Raw genomic sequence first — 20,738 nt, 5'->3', positions numbered from 1 at the left:
GTTAACAGGTTGAGTTAGAACATGCGTTATAATTTCTTATTATAATGCTCAGGTTAAAACTGAATTTATTATTATTATTATTATTATTATTTTGTCCAGGGTATAATGTCTAGGTTAAAAACAGATATTATATTATATTATATTATATATTTTGTGATATTGGCTCACTTTGCGGCAAAAGCTCTGTTGGCTTTTTATTTGAGAAATAAAAACTTAAAGTAATGCAAATGGTTAATTATTTGTATGACTACATCACAAAGAGTCAAGTCTTGTAAAAGTATTAGATTGAAAACATGAAAATTTCATAAAAGTGTGTAAATAATAGAAATGCAGTTCAAAATGGCCTTTCTTTAAATGCAAATGTTCTTTGAGTATTTAATTTGTAAAGGTATAGCATGTACTCACTATACTCCTAATTACAAGAAGAAAAAACTGCTCTTAAACTGGGTGTGTGACAGGCTGTGGAATGGGGTTTGGCCGAGGAAAATGTTACAGTCAAGATTTTAATTTTTTTTTGCTTTAACCCCTGTCCTCCGCTCCAAGCCATCTTTAAGGAAGGAAAGCACAACCGGGCATTTCGGGGCATTTCTGTGGGTCTTCCCACCGAGAAGAACACCACTCAGCAACTCAGCGAACAGACTCCACTCCAAAGCATAAGCGCGCCTCGTAGAGGGGAAAGCTGAAGTGATAGTGTCAACTACCGCTGGCGGTAGGTCACTTAAGTCCTCCGCGTCCCGTCCAGAGACCACACGTGGAGGTTCCAGAGGTCTGGACGCAGATGCCACATGGTGCCCCATCTCTGAGAAAGCAGGTCCTTTCTCAGAGGGATCCGCCAGGGACGGGCTGTCGCAAGGATCATCAGTTCTGGGAACCAGGTCCAGTTGGGCCAGTGGCCCTAGAGGGCAAGGTCAGTCACCGTGCACAGTTCCTGCATCAACCCCGGCTCAGAACTACCCTTGTGCATTGAGTGCTTTGGCCTGCAGGATGGCCATTGTATGCAAGGCAGAGATGGTCTGTCCAGCGGCACTGTGAGGCTTAGCAGCCAGAGCTGCTATTGTCTCACCATCGCTGGACTGGAGCCACGGATGATTCCTCCAGGTAGCGGCACTTTGCGGGCTTAAATACACCGCAATTGCTGGACAGACCATTGCACACTCCACCTGGGGAATCCCCACGATCCCCCTGACCGCCCACAGTCGAGGGTAGAGAGAGAGGAAACATTTTGAACAGATTTTTGTATTAATGTACTTCCATACTGCCAAAGCTCTTCATGCACTTCCGGGAAGAAAGGCACGGGGGCATAGTGAGGCATTCTTCGTGTCGGAATTCCCGGCGTAAAGTTCTCGCTGTAACCCTTGGTCTCCCAAAGTGTTGAGCAGACCCGCAGCTGTGCTTTTACACACATGCGGCGGCTGGGCAACAACAAAGGCGACTCAAGCATTTACGAGAAAGGAGAGTCACGACCCTCGTGCCGGCGTGGACATGTTCCCATGCGAGAACATGAACCACCCACGAACGGCATCTCAGCATGCTAGGCATGTGAGACAACGATCGTGGCTGTCAAATGAGGACAGGAAATGGCCGCATCCAGGAATGCATGGATGGAGAAATGTCTTCAAAAAGGTATTTTAGGAAATCTGCTCTTACGCGCCGAAACACAGAGGGGTAAACCACTGCACTTATTTGTGCACAGCCCTTTCAGGATGTGAATCACAGCTGTATGCACCCTCACAACGGCAGGAGAGATCTCCTCAAAATAAGCAATTTTTAGCAATTAAAATGGCTGTTTCTCTGCACAGGAATCCACTTCAGTTGAAGGATGAATGTAATGAGCGATCGCTGTTCACAACCGCTCAGCTCCGAAGCAAAATATGAATGATGTTTTTTTTTTTAAATGGCAGGTGCTGGTGTTTTGCGTGCGTTCGGCCAATCAGCGTACACTCAACGTCACGGATAGTTCCTAGTGCTGCTTTAGACCCTACTCTGAAGTAGGAGCTAAATTAGTTCCTACAACTAAAATTGTTCCTAGTTTCCTGAACACGCCCAAAATCTGGTTACTTCCGCTAATAGTTCTAGGAACTATGAAAAGGTTCCTCCGGTTCGAAAGCCCCTTTTGCTACTGCTTGGAGGTGTTTGGGCTCCGACGTAACGTTGAACGTGACTGACTGAATGGGAACCTCGTGTACTGGAGCATTTCTACTGCTCTACAATTGAGCCCATGTTTAACATTCCTGTGGCTGGTCCAGAGTTGACCGTTTAGAGACTATAGGCAAGCAATTAGATTGTGCCATGCTAATTTGGGGTTCCAACTTTTGGTTAGCTTTCTAACCATGTTATTGTGTGTATATTTTCATGCAAATGCATTTTGGCTTCTTTTACATAAACAATAAATACCATCCGATCAGAGGCGGGAACTATATGTCATATTCAAGCACGTTGTTCAATCCTCTCTTGTTGCTTATCATTTTAATTGGTGTCTTCCAGAAAAACTGTTGAGTGATTGGACACATTTAAGATCCTCATAAGTGAAAGATGCTTTCATCTTCTCAGGTGGTCTGGCCTGAATGTGATCATGCAAATAAAAGATGTTTGCCTTAAGCCAAGCTAACAGAACTACTCTTCACTGGTTCATCAAAAGTCATGTCCAAAGCTGTGATTTTTTTTTAAATTTATTTTTAATTTTTATCTCTGTTTGTTTCCAGAGAATCGTGTGAGTCAGAAGATGCTGTCAGTCTGCCTTCCTCATACCCCTCCTCACCCACAGAGAATGGCACAAAGAACCACTGTCGGCCCAGCTCCAAGAGCACACTCGAGGAGAATGCATATGAGGACATAGTGGGTAAGAACAGCCAGCAGTTGGTGATAGATCCTACTTGCTCCCTTTTGATTGTGTGCTAAAGTTTTAACTAGCTACGTTTATAAGGACACCTTTTTTTCAGTCGGAATGAATTAATTCGGAATGAATTCATTGATGAATCCGATCGTAGTGTTTACGTAAGCTTCAAATCGGAATTGTATTATTTATTTATTTTTAAATGCACAACATTTTCAATTTCCTGCTGTTTGCGCATACTATTCTCCTAATTTGCTTCTTTTCTTTGGTTTCGGGTCCTAATTAGGAGATGACAAGCACATGAACCATTGTGCCATGCAGCTTATATTTATCAAGCAGTAAAGACGCCCCTTCCCGCACTCATGTGTGGATGAGAGTCTGTAACAAGGACTAGGGAGAAGTTTACATGTCCTCTCGATCGGATTGCAAAAGGTTTAAACCACCCCCTACAATTCGAATGAAATTTGGCCAGTTCATTCCAATTGACTTGGTTACATGTGACTTTTTTATTCCGACTGTGCTAGTAGTCTGATTACAATCAAGGTCCATGTAAACGCAGCTACTGATGAATATGAAAATGGCTTGGGAAAACTTTTTATTAGTTAGAGATATTTAATTTTATAATGGTATAAAAATATGTATTTTATATTTATCATTTTATTTTTAATTAAAATATTTTATGTATTTTATATAAAAACTGTATATATGTGTGTGTGTGTGTGTATATATATATATATATATATGTAAAGATATTAATACAAAATTAAATATTTTTTTATATTTTCAATAATAACAGGTTTTCAATATATTTTTATTTCAGATATTTCAAATAATTTATATAATAATTATAACATATATAATTATAAGAAATAACAAAAACATTTATTTATATAATAATTTATTTATTTTATTTAATAAATGTATGAATGTCATAAATTATATATTTTTATATATTGTATATATTTTTTCCCTTTCATATTTATCCTTTCATGTTTTTAATTAAAAGACCATTTTTTATTATATATTTAAACTTTTGTATTATTTTTTAAAGATTATTATTAACTTTATTTTTTTAATATAACAATAATATATTATATTTTATGCTGATTGTGCACTCTTCACATAAGCCCTGGTTAAATTCCCTTTTTTGTCTACTGAAGGTGATGAAGTACTGGCATGTGGCGCTGGCTGACTTTATGTGCTAAATTCCTTCCTGGCAGGAAATAGTCTGTGTGCACTAATGCTCAGACCCTGAGGGGGTTGACATTGTTACAACGTTCATGGGTCTTGCCCTGTGGCCAAACTGTAAATCTCTGTCTTGCTATTGCTGATGAGGCTAGGGCATCAGGTGCTGTTAAGAAGTCTGGTTAAATAAGTCTCCAGTTGGCAAATGAGTTGAAAGAGTCAGGGTTTGGTAGGCTTGACGTTTATATGTCATATTGTTAGTTCTACAGCCAATAATACTGCCTTTGCTGCATGTTGTTCTAGAAATTATGATAGCGACTGGGTCAAGGTGGTGCATCAGTCTCTAGCGGTTGGGATGTGGGTGACTCTCAGCCTTTTCCCCATGACAACGGTTCCATTGTTCCATCGAACACCTCGGGTGTGGGATCAAGCATTGCGGTTGCACATTTTTACGAATGTTGATTAGTTCCAGCTCTAACCACTGAGCTAGGGATTGGTGTAACAGAGTCTGACAGAGGCATCTAAGGGTGGTCTCCAGAAGCACAGAGCTGTGGTAAGCACATCAGTCTGTTTTCTCAGGCTGTCACTAAATAACCCAAGGTTTCTGCCCTGTTTCCTACTAAAATATCACAAAAAAGTTTAAAACGTAAACAGTATTTATGGTATACATGTTAGCCTGGAACCTTCCTTTTAAGTTTAACTTTTGGGCATTTTGGCACAGAGCCTGTCTGGTCTGGTGGCAGTTATGACATATCCCCCATATGCAATGCACATTAGTATAGTGATAATGGATTGGCCAAATATCTCCAGATGACAGGGTCATATTACATTTACAAAGAGATAAATCTCTTGTAGGGAAACATATTTATGTCACAATGATATATAGTCCCCAACAAAGGCAACTTTCTTCCATTAGTCCTTGAGGCCCCAATATACTCATGGCAAAGTTCTTTTTTGTTCTTCACCTAGCTAGGGGTAAAAAGAAGTTTGAAATATCTTTTAGGTGGTATACTGTTAGTGAACTTCCCAAAGTCGCCAATGCTACTGAGGGTGCGTTAAGATGAATATGTAAATATGTACTCTGTGTTTTCCTCCCTAACAAAATAGGTTAAACACAATAAAAATGACAGTGGCGTTAAAATAGCAGCTAGGGAAGCATCTGATCCTCGTGATGTGCATATGTTTGCACAAGCTTTGTACGGCATATTCAGTCATATTCATAAATACGGCACTTCAGTCAAGGTCAATTTTAATAATATACCACTTTAAACAATATATTGCTTTAAAGCAAGCAGCTTTACAGTATAAAAAAAAAAAAAAACAAGTATCAGTGTCGCTTTTTAATTAGAATTACAACTTCAATGTTTACTATAACGCAGCTCTCCAGCATGTTTATGTTTTTATTTGTGTCTGACTGGAGAAAATTTCCACCTCAAAGGCGGCGAAATCTCAGAGCACACCTACCTATTACGTAATCACCACTGACCAATTGTAGTCAAAGGTGTTTACGAGCCAATTGGGGCCTTTACTAGTGGTGTAACGGTACATGTATTCGAACCGCATGTTATGGTCGTCACGGTTCAGTGCATGCAGTCGCATGACAAAGACATTCAGTCACTTTCGATCCACACTCCAATCCAGAAGGGGGCGCATGCAGAAGAAGAGACGATTGCTTGATATGTTTACATCTCTCAACCAGTGTTTCAACTGCGGAAAGATATCAATAAAACGGCTTGAGAATAATATCTCACGTAGCATTACATTTACCTCAGGCATTAAGTGTCGACAGCAGGTTAGTTCGCTAGAGACTATTCATTATATTTACTTTACCTGTTAGTAATGTATTGATTATTTGATGTATGTTTAAATAATTTGAAACAAGTTATGACAGCCACTGTGTAAATTATTATATTTCAAAAATGAATTGGAGTAGAAAATTTCCTTTATAATTAGATTTAGAAATTATTGCAAAACCTGCCTTATGTGCAATTTACAGTACATGTTTTTTATTTGAGTGTTAAATATTATATCTAAAAATAAATAGCAACTCAATTTAATAATTTGGTCTCTGTTGTTAATTGTAAGCTTTAATATTATAGAAATGTGTAATTAAGGCCTCCCCATATAGTTTACAACATTAGCTAAGATGAGCTTTTTATCCTTAAGGAATGTTTAATTATAATAGAATTTATTGAGGGCTGCACGATTAATCGCAATTTACATTTAATCGCACTTAAATCGAGATGGCTTATCGCGATTTTGAAATCGGAAAGGCTGCGATTTTATTTTTTATGCGCAGCTTGTCATTGATGAACGGCTCTCTAAACGCTGCTCTATCTGAAAGCACTCTGAGTTGAGTCACATATAACGTGTATTTGAAACGCGTCAAACATCTTTTCAAACATGAGAAGCATTTATGAACCTCTTGTCCAACAAAAGACAACATTTAAAACATGCTTTTACTCCAAACTCACTTCATAACGACAGCTGAGCTCCTCCTTCTGTGAGATGATGTGGCTTCTTACACAGAATAAGGCAGTAGTGTGTTTATTAGTCATGTTTAATCAATCAAAGCGTTTCAATCTTTTGTTTATTCAATAGGGGTTATGCGTAACATACTTCCGGGTTCTACAAAACGGGTATAATTACTTCCGGTCGTCAGCTACTGAGGTAAACACAGCGTAGGAATGGCGACCTTTTATAGCCGGTGTTTACAGGAGCTACCCATTCTATCCATTTCAGATGTACATCGTATTGCCAAACGGACGTCCAGAGCCCCGAGTACTCCGTTAGATAAAGGATTTAAGTTTTTACGCCTCCTCATTTATTCATGATTATGAAGGTATGTAAGTTAGTATATGTAGCTTTTGCTAATGGCACCCGATGTAGAGTTAGCTAACTATCAGTAAGTTAGTTTAGACTTGTATGCTATCAGTAGTTTCACCTTTTATATTTGCTTGCAGACGATTAAAACAATCAAATAAAGACTGCATTTAATTTTTTTATAAAAAAAATTTTTCTGATACTTAAGCATTCGTAACATTTAAATTAAAACAGAAATAAGAATTGCATTCTAAAAAAGCGAAAAGTAAGTTACCTCAGAGATCACCTACCGCTGCAGATGCGTACGGAAGTGCAAACCGGAAATGCTTATACCTGTTTTACGGTTCGAACGTTGGGCGTTCCGCATGCAATATTTTTTTTCCCAGGATGGTAGGGGAAGACTCATGAATATTCATTAGGGTAGTTATCCCTGATTGGTCTTAACCCCAGTGACGGGTAGGTTTAGGGCGGGGTTAGGAGTAGGTCATCAGACCCCCAGTGGCGGGTAGGTTTAGGGGTGGGGTTAGGGGTAGGTCATCAGACCAATCAGGGATGACTTCCCTAATGAATATTCATGAGTCTTCCCCTACCATCCTGGGAAAAAAAATATCGCGTTCCGCATAACCCCTATAGTATGATGCCCGATTGGGATTTCCTGGAATGATGTCCGTTATCATACTTCTGCGTCAGGGCATATTTGGCGTGTCTGCGTGAGAGCGCCCTCTGGCGTTCAGAAGGAGCAGCACTTACTACCGATCAGCCGTGCTGCACTGACAGGCTGAGCATAAAATAATCACAGCCTTTGTCAAATTGCGTGAGGTATCGTTGCGATTAATCGTGCAGCCCTTAAACATATACACATTTGTAAAAAAAACAAAACAGTTTAATTAAAAAAAGAAAAAAGAAGCAATTGTGTGTTTAGTCTACCCCTCCCCTCCCCCTCCCCCCTTGCTGTACCGAACCCGTACCGAACCCTGACTTTAATACCTAGGTACGTATCGAACCGTCATGTTTGTGTACCGTTACACCCCTAGTCTTTACTGAGGGTCTTATAAGTAGCCATATTGCTGTGTGTGATTATTTCGAATAGACTCCCTTTCATTCCTGTTTTTTTGGCTTTTCTTTCTGCTTGTTTACACGTCACAAAGCCATTTCATGTGATGGCCATTCCTCATTTCACATGACTGCATGGTGTTCTTCGGAAGACCGCAAAATGGTCATAAAATGGTTGCGTCTGTTGCTTTTATTGGTAGTCTGATACTGACATTGTGTACTGCTCAGTAACTCATCAAGCACTCAACGTCCTTTCCTTTGAAAATCCTATTGTGTAAACAGAAGCACAGTATGTTTTAGTTAGGGGTGCCCGCTTTCTCTCTCCTTTTGTCTGTGTGTTTTGTGGAGCTCCTGTAAGCAGAGAAGTTGATTAGTACCCTCCTGTATGTGAGTGGTCAGGAAGGCATATCATTTCTCCAGCATGCTGTCATTTGGGAGACTCACAGAGCACTCTGGGCAATATCTGGCCTGTCATTGTGCCTCTCAGCCTTAATGGCACTAGGGCAAATCTCAGCAGTACATCTCATGAGGTCAGGCTGTAGTTTGTTGTCTGTATGCTAGTTATGTGCCTTCTCTCAGGCTATTCACAAGAAGTTACACTATGATTATTATGCTCAAGGTCACTTAGTAGCACTTTTGATGTCATGCATTTTTTTCTTGCGAAAGTGTTAATATGTACAGCATATTACAGAATGGTTGCAGAAGGGATAATGTTTTCTTCTGCAAGATCCTACATGAACTGAACAGATCTGATTGCTTTCTTCTGTAGAGCACCTGGAGTTGTATTACAGAAACGTACTATCTTAGCCTTAAGTTATACTCTACCAAAATCCAGGTTTCTAACTGAAATCGGCATGATTATTACACAGATTAGATTAGGTGTTTTAGGGTTATGATATTAATGTTATATGGCCCCTGTTGTGTATCTAGTGGAGGGAAACAGGGCAGAAAGATGTGTTATATGCCAATGTGTTACAATAAGATAAACAATAGAAAATTAGGGCAATCTTTTGTTTGGGATGTGCACAAATGCTATTACATCATATTGAAACTGCCAGCATTCAGACCTTTTGTTTCATTACACTGTCTTGACAGGCAGGAATTGGTGACATGGAAAGAATAACTAATTAGAGGATTTCATTATATTGACCTGGCACAAATTGATGCAATAATCAGATGTCATATGAACAACACAGTTATTTTAAAGGGATGCTGCTGTGAACATACACACACACACACACACATATATGTATTTTTATATATTGTGTGTGTGTGTGTGTGTGTGTGCCTGTGCATATGTTCACAGCAGCATCCCTTTAAAATAACTATTATATAACTGTAATATAATATTACTTTATTTTATATTTTAAATTTGCTACTATATATATAGCAACATTTAAAGAAATTAATACATTTATTCAGCAAGGATGCATTAAGTTGATCAAAAGTTCAAGACATTTACAATATTACAGAATATCTCTATTTCAAATGCTGTTCTTTCTATTCATCAAAGAATCCTGGAATGTATCATGGTTTCCACAAAAATATTAAGCATCACAACCGTTTTCAACATTTCATAGTGTATGTATAATAATGGTAGTATGCTTCCACATTAGAGTTAAAACCTCTTGCAGACCCTATTCAGGTCACCCCGTCCTCGCTTCTCACCGCCCATCAGTCTGCCAAAGGTTCTTGAAGGGGAAAGCAACATTTTATTTATATCCTTAGGTGAGCAAGTGATCCACCCTTTTGCATGAGAAAACATGTTAGCAAAAAGAGAAATCATCCTCAACACATTTGGTCAAAGAAGCTGGATTCAAAATATTTATAATGTTTTTTGTTGTTATGGAGTCAGACTAGGGTTCTGGACTGTCTGCATTCTCTTATCTTGACTCATCTCTGGCCCTTATTTCAGGAGACAGAGTGCTGTCCAAAGGCTTATTTCCAACCGAAACTGTTTCTGGAGACAATGCACTTGAGTTTCAAGCCAGCAGTAAACTTCCATGAATAATCCTTTCCCACCACTCAATAGCTGCCCCGTTGGGTGCCTCCGGCTCCTTCTTTTCATTATCATCTTCCACCGCCTTCCATAACCTCTGCCCACCCTTTCCCTATCAGTTCGCCTCTTTCCCACTCACTCCTTAAGAAGACATGTTTCCTCGCTACCTTTTAAGTTGGCTCTTGGGCAGCTGGTGTTTGGTTTTAGTCTGAGTCGTGCTCTCTCTCTCTCCTCTGCTCTTCTACAAACAGAGAAAGAGAATCCATATGAGGACGTAGATCCATTGAGGAGATGTCTGGCCAGAAATTCCCGCCTGTTACCCGAGAGGTCTCGGGACTCACTCAACAGACTATGGACCTCCCAGGACAGGAAGTCCATTACATCTCCCCAGGTAGTTTCCTTGGCTGTGTAAGATAGTGATGATAGCACCTGCTTTTCAATATGATTTTTATTTAAAATCAACGCTCTGTATTAATGCATTAATTCACCATATTATTATTATTATTTTTGTAATAATCTGCCGAACATAATGTACTGTATTTTATTGCACAAATATCGATTTTACTATATGCTCCTTTTAGTTGTGCTAAAAGTTTCATTTCTTATCAACTTCCCTCTCACCAGCTGCCCTCTAAACCGAGTAGTCAGTCTCTGCGGCTGCCAGTTCCTGCTGACAGGAAGAGCCAGCGCCCATCCCGCTTGTCTAAGAGGCACAGCCATGATGACATGCTGCTGCTGCCTCAGCTGGGCATGCCTTCCTCCCCCTGTGGCCTATTAGATGACAGCCTGAACCCTGCCACCGATACCTTGGCCTCCCACAGGCAGAAACGAGTCCCCAAGGTAAACAATGAGGGTAGATTGGAGTGAAATGGAGTTTTTTTTCTTTCATAATTCACTATGCTTTCCTTAAGGCAGGGATTCCCAAGTATTTTTGTCACCCAAACCCCTTTGACGTACAGTATTTACTTGAAGTAACTGAGATTTGAAGTTAATATATTAATAATTTAACAACTTTCGCTTGTTCACAAAAAAAGCTACATGACATTCAAGTAAATTCAAGGTTCTTGTTTTATTTAGAAATCATTTATTTATTTTTATTTTACATTTTTATTATTTAATTATTAGCTTTTCATCAACTGAAGAACCACATTTGGGAAACCCTACTTTAAGGTGAATGGGAAATGGATTTCAAGATCCATATACCTGGAATAAATAGGGAATACACAGACAAAAAGCAGTCTATGTAGCTGTCTTTGTATGCTGTGAATAGAGAGTATGCATTAACGTCACTTTCCTGCCAGGACACGTTCCCTCAGCTGGACTGAGTGGCAAAAGAGCCTGCTGCATGACTGGATTTAATAGGGGAAACGCAAGTAAAACAAACAATTAGCAGTTTTACACTAAAGATTGGACTCGATATAGTGTTCCTTACATCTTACCAAAGATCCAGTGATTCATGGATATTGACATGCAGCAAGGAATCGTGTTTCCTGGCATTCATATGTGCCTGATTTCGACGCCGGGGAAATAAATAAAGCAAAGTTGCCTGTGAAGGCTTTATATAAATACAATATAGGTAGGTCTAAATCCGCGTGATCACTATCATTTTATGTTTATTTAAAAACATCCAATTATGCAGAATATACAATGATAAATATTTAATTGATGAGTTTTCAATACAATATATAACAATACAATATATAGGGTATGATTTTACCCCTAAATTAAGCATATTGACACAAAATGATAACTGCAAATCCACCTTTCGCTACCTGGAGTCCAGTTGTTTATTTGAATTGCAGTGATTATTTGCTTCTCTGTTCTGTAGCTTTCTGCAGTAAAATTATAACTCAGATTTCTTGTCAGTCTTTTTGCCACTCAGTGGGCGTACAGCCGACAGTGACGTCACGCGCATACCCTCTATAGTAACACCTGAAGGAATGCAAGACTATTAGCGTTACTATTATCCTGCTGGTACAAGCAAAAAACTAAAGTAAATAGACTGTATTTCATTTATGCATTTCTATGTCAACACTATCAATGCCGAAATAAATCTGCCGCAGTCAGGTGGTACAAGTAAGAGCTCTGTAATTTGTTTACATTCATTATTATTGTAATGTTATGTGCTTTGAGACATGAGGTAATTTAAGGCCACTTTGCAGACTCTCATGGGATCTCATGCTTTCAAAGCTAGCTTGCTATTGCTAGCCTCTCCGAAATTGTTGACAAAAAGTTGGCTCATCAGGACTAGGTGCAACACACCCATCAGCCTTACAGCTACTTTTTCCGCTGCTCCTGTTTTTTTTTGTAGGGAACCAAACACAATTGTAATGCCCATAACCGTAATGTTTACATGCTGCAGAGTTTAAAAAGAAAAGCGAAAAACATAGACTATGTTTTTTTTTTTGCTCAAGTTCACATATCACTCTCAAGAAAAATGCCCTGAAGGACTGATTTAGTTTTACTGTTTTTCCCTTTCCAGACATTTTACAAGTTGCTATAGAGTGGTCCCAGTGGCTTTTAGGAGCTCATTGATAGCTAAAATCAATATATTTTCCATCTGGACACAGCAGCCTCTTAAAATATTATTTGCAGAACTTAATAACATTCCAGGGTAAATGTGTACATAAGGGGCAGCTTGAAAGTCTTTTTCAATTTGTTAAAATGCATTTTCTCCCTGTCAGGTGGTGCAAAGAATAAACTCTATCTACTGTACAAAAAGAGGCAAGAAGAGACTAAAGAAGCTTTCACTTTCAAACATAGAAACTGCGTCTCTAAGAGGTAAAGATTTTACCATGATGTAACCTCTCAGAATGTCCAGACCAAAAAAACGTTGTCAGTTGACCCTTCGACATCAAAAACCTCTTTTCTCTGTTTGTAGATGACAACAGTGAGAGTGAAAGTGACTCCGATGACAGGTTCAAAGGTGAGGGATCAGCACATATGTCTGAGAAGGCAGTGTGTTTGAGTTAAGCGCTGCTCAGAGACTCTGTCCTTTGAGCAAATAACATTACATCACATGACCCTGTGATTTGTCACAAGTAAATGTCAAACCTGAGCAGTGTTATTTTACTTATTTATATATTAATCTAGTTTTATTAATATTTTGAGTTGGCTTTTATTTTTTATATTTTCTGTTTTCATTTTAATTTTAGTTGTAATTTTTAGTAACTTCATTTGCTTTTATTATTTGTATTAGTTTTATTTCTGTTTTATTTCAATATCGAAAATAATTTTGATTAGTTTTAGTTTCAGTAAACAATTACAACACTGGACCTGAGCTTTAAATGAGAATGAGCTCCACACATGGTCTGTTAAGATTAGAAATCTCAAAAAATGATCTTATTACCAGACTGTTATCTAATGATAAATATGTAAGTGTTTTTTACATGAAAATCATATTGAAAATTACCATGTACACACAATATTCAAGCACTGTTATTTCACAATGTATATACTGTGATATCATGTGGATTTTTTTTACACAGCCCACACTCAGAGGTTACTGAAGCTGCAGTCTATGCTGCGAAGTGCACCCAGTTACAGGACGCTGGAGCTGCAGTTGATCGAGTGGCAGGAAAGGGAGCTCTTTGAGTACTTTGTGGTGGTCTCCCTGAAGAAAAAGACCACCAAAAACTCATATACTCCAGAAGTCACCTACCAGTTCCCCAAGGTAAATATTCTCTGTAAAAAAAAAGGGGCGATACTATGTTTGTTTTACATTTGCACAACATCTGATGCTTATCGACGTGTAGCTGAAGAGTTGCTATCAAACAGTTTCTTGATAAAGCCTTGATGAGTAATTTTATGTAATCCTTACTGCTTTCTGAATGTCATTTATATTGAGTGTTTTTTATTTAGATGGTGGGAGTGTAGTTGTTTGGATATTTGATAACAGATTTGTACACTACTGTTCAAAAGTTTAGGGTCAGTACGTTTTTAAAGAGATTAATGCTTTTATTCATTAATATTTTTTATATAAGAATCTTGAAAAAAGAAATGTATTAGTTTCATTAAAAACTTTTATCAAAGAATCCTGAAAAAAGAAATGTATCAGTTTCCACAAAAATATCAAGCAGCATAATAATAAATGTTTCTTGAGCACCAAATCAGCATATTAGACTGAATTCTGAAGGATCATGTGACACTGAAGACTGGAGTAATGACTGCTTTGCCACGACATGAATAAATTACATTTTAAAACTGTTTACTTAAAGCCTTTATGTACTGTATAATGCATTATAAAGGTATTCATAATGTACATTATCATGTTTCTATACATGTATATGTGTTACATATACAGTACATAATATGAATTATATCTTTTCATAAATAATTGTAACCAAAGTTAAAATGCATTATAATATTTGCAGATTCCTTGGTTCACAGGATATTGGTTGTTTGTCATGTGCTTTAATGCACTATACTTTCTAAAAACATAACATAATTATTATAATGTATTATAGCTGTGGTTTTAATTATTCATGAGATTATAAGGTGCATTACAAGGCAAAATGAATGCATTAGAAATAGATTTCTAATGCATTATATATAAAGGCTTTAAGAAAAGTGCTACCAGATACTCAAATATAAAGCAATTATTTAAATAGTTTTATTTAAATAACTTTTGTATGCCATTAAATGCATCAGAGACAGTGTTGAAAATCCAGATGCTTTGAGCTCTTATCGTTGGGATGTATTGACAATAAGTGGCGTAAGCAGGAAATCGTTGCCATGGCAATCATGTTTAGTTACAGAGATAGGTTTTTAATTAGCTGAGATCTGCTTCAGTGATTGTTTTCTCTTGAGAGGCTGAAATATGTTGACATTCTGCCCAACAGAGGGTCAACCCCGTCATTGTGCTTTTAAACTAGAACAGAGGGCAGATGGTGGCATGGGTGGTGGTAGGAGTGGGGGATTGACCCCTTGTGGGGTGGGAAAATATTCTGTACATACTTGACATAGTAATGAAGGTCTGAAGGGATATTATAAAGAGGCTGTGTAAATATATTAGATGGATTTCTTACCAGGTCTTTTCATCTAACCCTCACAGTTAGAGAGACTCACCAAACAGATGAGGGAAGCTGAACAGAGACTCAAGGCTATCCCACAATTCTGCTTCCCAGATGCCAAAGACTGGAGCCCTGTGTCTGAATACAACAGGTATCACTGTTTCCTTGTATGTTGGGATGCACTGATATTAAAATTCTGGCTGATACTGATAAGCTGATTACTATAATCACATTATGGTATGCAGTATGAAATATAGATAACTACTAATGATGAGAAATGGTGGTATTACTGTACATTAAAGCTACACTGTGTAATTTTTTAAGTTGATTCGTCGCCAAAAAAACCCCCACTTTGTTCTTTCAAAATGATATGTGCTCATTCATGTGTATTTACTTCCACCAACTAATCGAGTATTCTCGTAAGCGTAGAATCTGTCATTCCGAACACATATGAGCGACTGCGCGAGTGGCGGAAGCCATGTTGTGCCTCCATCTTGAAAATACATTAGCCAAAGAGGCACATAGCTGGAAATTCAAGCTTCGCCTTTCGCGCTTTTACACTCAGTGGCCCCGTGACGAATGCGAGGGGGAGATTACTCGCGACACCGTAGGAGTTAAAACGCCCTCGGAATGGGATGGGCTAGAAAGTAATATTCAGTTGGTAGTCATGTACAGTTTCACTGCTAGATGGGAGAAAATCCTACACAGTGTAGCTTTAAGCAAATTTCATTTTGGGGGGTGGGGGGTGGGAGCTACCTTCAAGAACAATTTTCCAGAGATTTGTTGGAATGGTTACTCCCATCAAGATATGTACTCCTCATTACACTACATTATGAACAACGTTATCCCACAATCAATTCATCAACTGAACTGAAACTTTGCAATTTCAATTTAAACTTCCACAAGTATTCACAGTCAAATACCCCAGGTCATAAACACTCAGTAATTTGAGTAAGTTCTTTGGTTTTTTGAAAACATCTCAGCTACCTGATAAAGTCTTCTAACCACAGGATACGCCTCAAAGGCAAAGTCTTCAGTCTCAAGAGCATTTCTTCTCAAGTGGTTTTATACACTTTTTCTTCTTATCACCTGATCTACATGTGGGTTTTGGGGACTAATGGTGGCTGTCTTTGATTTACTATAGCGAGACCTTCTCTTTTATGCTCACCGGAGAAGATGGCAGTAGACGCTTTGGGTATTGCAGACGGCTTCTGGTGAGTCTTTTTCTCATATTATGGATGCCTTTCTTGCTCCTTTTGTTTTTGATACATGTATTGTATATTGCATCACATGTATTTAAGGCCAAGCATATGGATAGAGTTTTGGTCAGTCACTTTTAGTGTTTTGTTTGCTCTTTTTTTTTTGTGCTCAAAGAGAAATAGATTCTCGTAAACGTGTCTCCGTTTTAATGAGAGTTTCTCAGGAGATGAATGGAAATGCAAATCATCAAAAGATGTCATTGTACCGTAAGAATCAGTTGTATATTTGTGTGCTTTGGAGTTTTGTGGTGATTAGCCTATTGTTTTTGAATGTTGTGGTGACCTGCATGTTTCATGGTTTTATTTGTGAATGTGCCATTAAGAATGTGCTGCTTTTTCTGTACATTATTGTTATGAGTTATACATAAGTTTTGCATTAAAGTGCATGTTATTGGTTTTCTGTGGTTTGAGAATGAAATGTTAAACCATTTCATACATCTAAACGCGTGTTCTGGAAATAAAAGAAGATAAATGTGTAGTTGATATTCTCTAGTAGTTGTTAATAATTGTAGCTGTTGCTTGTTCAGAACTTGCTTTTATAGATGTGACCTTGTGTTGTTCAGCTTTAGATTTTTTAGATTCGATTGGCTTCATTATTTGCTTGTGGGATTTCTTTAGCTTCTATTATTTCTCAGCTCGTCTTTTTGAGCATCTGAATGGCCCAGTGGAGAGAAGTGTTGACTGTGTTCCCTGCAGGGAGGAAGTCCAGGGGCTGGCATGAGGGCGGCATTCCTGAGGATTTGAACCCAGCTCTACATGCTTGAATTAATCATCCATTTGTAAAAAGTCAGCAGAGGAGAATTGCATACCTAATATGGACAAGAGGAATGAGATTCTTTGTGTCTGTGTGCTTTGAGAGACACTAACCTGGTTGGACTCCTAGAAAATAGCCAGACTTTCGATTGTTTAGTGAATTGCGTGTGACAACTCATTCGTTTTGTGGAACTGCACCTGTGCTGTGTTTACACTGGACATTCTGCATCCATTTTAGACTTTTACCATGCACTATTTCATGTGTTTAACTTCAGGTTATGAACTGAATACTAAAACAGAGTTCATAAAATTTTGAGTGGGATGACCATGTTTAAAGGGGGTGATTATTTTAATGATTCCATCCACACGTTTTAAAGAAAAGCTCTTAAAAAAATCTATTTAAACAGCATGAAACACTCATTTTAATTCCCTTAAATCTGTTTGATGTGGCTTTTAAGTTTTCAAGCTGCAATTTTGTGAACGGCAAAGTCTCTCTCTCTCTCTCTCTCTCTCTCTCTCTCTCTCTCTCTCTCTCTCTCTCTCTCTCTCTCTCTCTCGATTTTAGTGGTGCTTGCTAAACCGACCATCACCATTGCTCATACTTATCAAGTCACACATCCCACAACGTTTGTAATACTGACATTAATGACATCTAAAATATGTGACATGTTGAGATGTCTGATATATATACTCTGTTGTTCAAAAGTTTGAGGTTAGCAAGTTGTTGATTAATGTGATCAACTTAAATTGATCAAAAGTGACAGAAAAGACTTTCTATTCATTAAAGAATCCTGATAAAAAAATGTATCATGGTTTCCACAAAAATATTAAGCAGCACAACTTTTTTCATCATTGATATTAACAATAAATAATTATTTGAGCACCAAATCAGCGTATCACATGACACTGAAGACCCCAGTCTTCTAATGGATGTAGAAGCTTTGCGATCACAGTGATAAATTACACTTTAAAAACAGTTATTTTAAATGTCTAATAATATTTCTCTGTATTTCTATTTTTACTGTATTTTTGCTCTAATAGATGCAGCAGCCTCTGTGAGCTTAAAATAATTATTTAAAAAAATAATAGTAATAATTTACACCCCAAACTTTTGAATGGTAGTGACAGTAGGTGATAAAACACCATTTTGAGTGATAGGTACAGTAGGTGATAATACACGCAAATTAATCCTATATACTTGTGTTGAAGGGCCCAAGCCATATCTAGGAACCAACATATCATTAAGGCTTGTGGGTTGGGCTCTCAGCCACCCAAAAAACCCTAGAAACTGCATAGCCTAAAAAGTGATTTTCTAGCAATGCCCTGGCAACAATCCACAACACCCTAGTGTCATGATGGTGACTTCTGCAGGTGCAAGCACCGCCAAAATCTGGTTTCTTCTCAAATTCAGCTCTCAAAGATATGATTTAGTACCATATACGTTTTACTGAAATCACCTGGATGCTTTTCATGTGTTGCATACCAGTTACTTCATGTGATGATTTAATTGTTTGTGTAATCTTTTCCCCCGCAACTACAGCCGAGTGGGAAAGGGCCTCGCCTTCCTGAAGTGTATTGTGTCATCAGTCGACTGGGCTGTTTCAACCTGTTTTCCAAGGTGAGCTCAGGCTTGTTCATACACACACACACCTCCACACTGTCTCTCTGGCTGTCATACATGGGCACAGCTGAAGTGAGGCTTGTGTTGGCATTGAGGTACATCCAACTTAGTAAATCTGTCTTTCTCCCTGGCCTATTAAACCACTGTTATTTCCTTCACTTCCACCTTCCACTCATGGGAAAGTGAGGTAGAAGTATAAAACTATTCTGGATCCAACCTTGGGTAATCATAATATTCAGTGGAAATCTGAACTGCATGTTTTCATCCATCTTGATAAAAAAAAAAAAACGTATGTAGCCGATGAAAACCATGACTTGCTAGTGACAGGTTAGAATTCCAGAGACTTCCACACACAAATCTGAGAGGAAAAAAGAAAAACAGACCACATGAAATCGATCAGTGTTGTTCTGTAGTGTATAAGTCTAGTATATAAGTCTGTAGTCTAGCAGTGTCAATGCCTGTTAGCACTGGTGTGTTCTCCATCAACTTATTCGGCTTTCATTTGTTACAGATCCTTGATGAAGTGGAGAGGAGGAGAGGGATCTCAGCTGCTTTGGTGTATCCTTTCATGAGGAGTGTGATGGAATCTCCTTTCCCAGCACCAGGCAAAACCATAAAAGTCAAAACCTTCCTGCCTGGAGCAGGAAATGAGGTTAGATCCTTCTCGCATATAATTTAGACTGCTTTGTTGTCTGCTGTAGATTAGTACAAGTTTATTGAAGACTTATTGAAGCAAATCTGAGATCTGAATCCTTATAGACTAAATGATATTAAAACTGACCCTATTTAGGGTTCAACAGTAAGGCCAGCAGTTTACATTTGTACTTTCCTTGCCAACAGACATTATTAGCCAATAGTTTTCTATTTCCATTTTAACAGCATTTATATTGCTCCTTGTTTCAATGCAGTGTTTTATTTTCCACAGGTGATTGAGTTACGGAGACCCATGGACTCCAGACTAGAGCATGTGGACTTTGAAAGTCTGTTCAACTGCCTGAGTGTACGACAGGTGGTACGTGTTTTTGCCTCTCTGTTGCTGGAACGAAGGGTCATCTTTGTGGCTGACAAGCTGAGGTGAGAAACCCTTGTGTGTTAGCTTAAGTGTCTGAGATATCATGTAACTGCAGCCTTTGAGCCAATGAATATGAACCGTCAAGTGTAGGCAGCATATCATCTCATGTAACACACTCTTCATTCCCATGAGAAAGTTCTTGCTTTTTCAGCCCAAACATGGTCAAACAGTCCTCCCAAATGAATCTGTGTTTCTAAGACAAGCTGACCACTGTGACAACAGCAGTCTGAGTGTGGCCTAACAGCAGATGTTCTCAATAACCTCTTCCTTCACTGATGTGCAGTGTCACTTCCAGTTTTCCGTCTGCTCATTCAGAGCCTGCAAAATAACATCTGCTACAAATAAAAGAATTTTATCTTTTTGGAGCATGGTTTTTCTCCTCCTGTTGGTGATTTTTGTTGCTGTAGTCTTTGTTTTTCAGACCTATTCCTTTCTCAGTTCTCAAGTTAGAAATTCAAGTTCAGTGATCATCACAATATAAGAGGACAAAGTTTAGGAAAGCATCATTCCATATTTGTCAGTGACCATGGGGATTCTGAATGGAATACCAATCATAGTATCGGTCCGAATGTTCCAACCAAATATCTGTCTTGGCATATCTGGGCAGAAAATAGTTGTTTTCAGGCCCAGTACAGTTTTGTCTGTCAGTGTCCATCTAGTGCGAATGGCAAATAGCAGCCTTCCACTGTGGTTTTGGTTAAAGGGTGACCCAACGGCTGTTCCATGCAGGCCACTGCTAAATTCATCAGAGGAGGCATATTTGACTACACCCTCTAACACTGGGCTAAACTCCCAGGAGTCCCCGCTGATCTAAATGCAGAAGTGGGTCAGGGCAGAGACAGGGCTTTGGTTCTGTTAGGGCCGTTATGGTCCCTGGAGGTTTCGGCACCCCCCTTCGAGCCTTCGTGCTTGGTCACGGAAGCTTGTGGCCGGGCATGGGGGGTCATTAGGGAGTAGGTTATTTGTGAAAGCTTAATCTCCACAAATCATCAGCCAGTTTAAACAAACAGCAGCGGGTGATGTGGGGTGGGCAGTTACTGTGAAGGAAGGAATGCACTTCCTGTGTGAGTGACTGCGCGTGTTTCTCTCCTTTAATCGGTAGCCATATTGTCACAGGGTGACGGATGT

General features: G+C 38.6%; 1 protein-coding gene across 2 annotated transcripts in view; it reads left to right on the top strand.

Annotated features, from left to right (window-relative positions):
* Positions 1-20,738, top strand: part of dennd2b (DENN domain containing 2B) — a 75,952-nt gene that overhangs the window by 41,864 nt on the left and 13,350 nt on the right. For both annotated transcript variants that reach the window (XM_084404608.1, XM_084404609.1), the window contains exons 4-14: positions 2,703-2,839; positions 10,145-10,284; positions 10,518-10,733; positions 12,578-12,674; positions 12,775-12,819; positions 13,382-13,566; positions 14,947-15,056; positions 16,050-16,119; positions 18,458-18,535; positions 19,050-19,190; positions 19,464-19,612. In XM_084404608.1, coding sequence (XP_084260734.1) covers positions 2,703-2,839; positions 10,145-10,284; positions 10,518-10,733; positions 12,578-12,674; positions 12,775-12,819; positions 13,382-13,566; positions 14,947-15,056; positions 16,050-16,119; positions 18,458-18,535; positions 19,050-19,190; positions 19,464-19,612 — 1,368 coding nt within the window. The remainder of the gene's footprint in view (positions 1-2,702; positions 2,840-10,144; positions 10,285-10,517; positions 10,734-12,577; positions 12,675-12,774; positions 12,820-13,381; positions 13,567-14,946; positions 15,057-16,049; positions 16,120-18,457; positions 18,536-19,049; positions 19,191-19,463; positions 19,613-20,738) is intronic.

This window comes from Rutilus rutilus, assembly GCF_951802725.1.
Source record: "Rutilus rutilus genome assembly, chromosome: 3".
Classification (NCBI taxonomy): domain Eukaryota; kingdom Metazoa; phylum Chordata; class Actinopteri; order Cypriniformes; family Leuciscidae; genus Rutilus; species Rutilus rutilus.
This window is presented reverse-complemented; position numbering and strand designations above follow the sequence as displayed.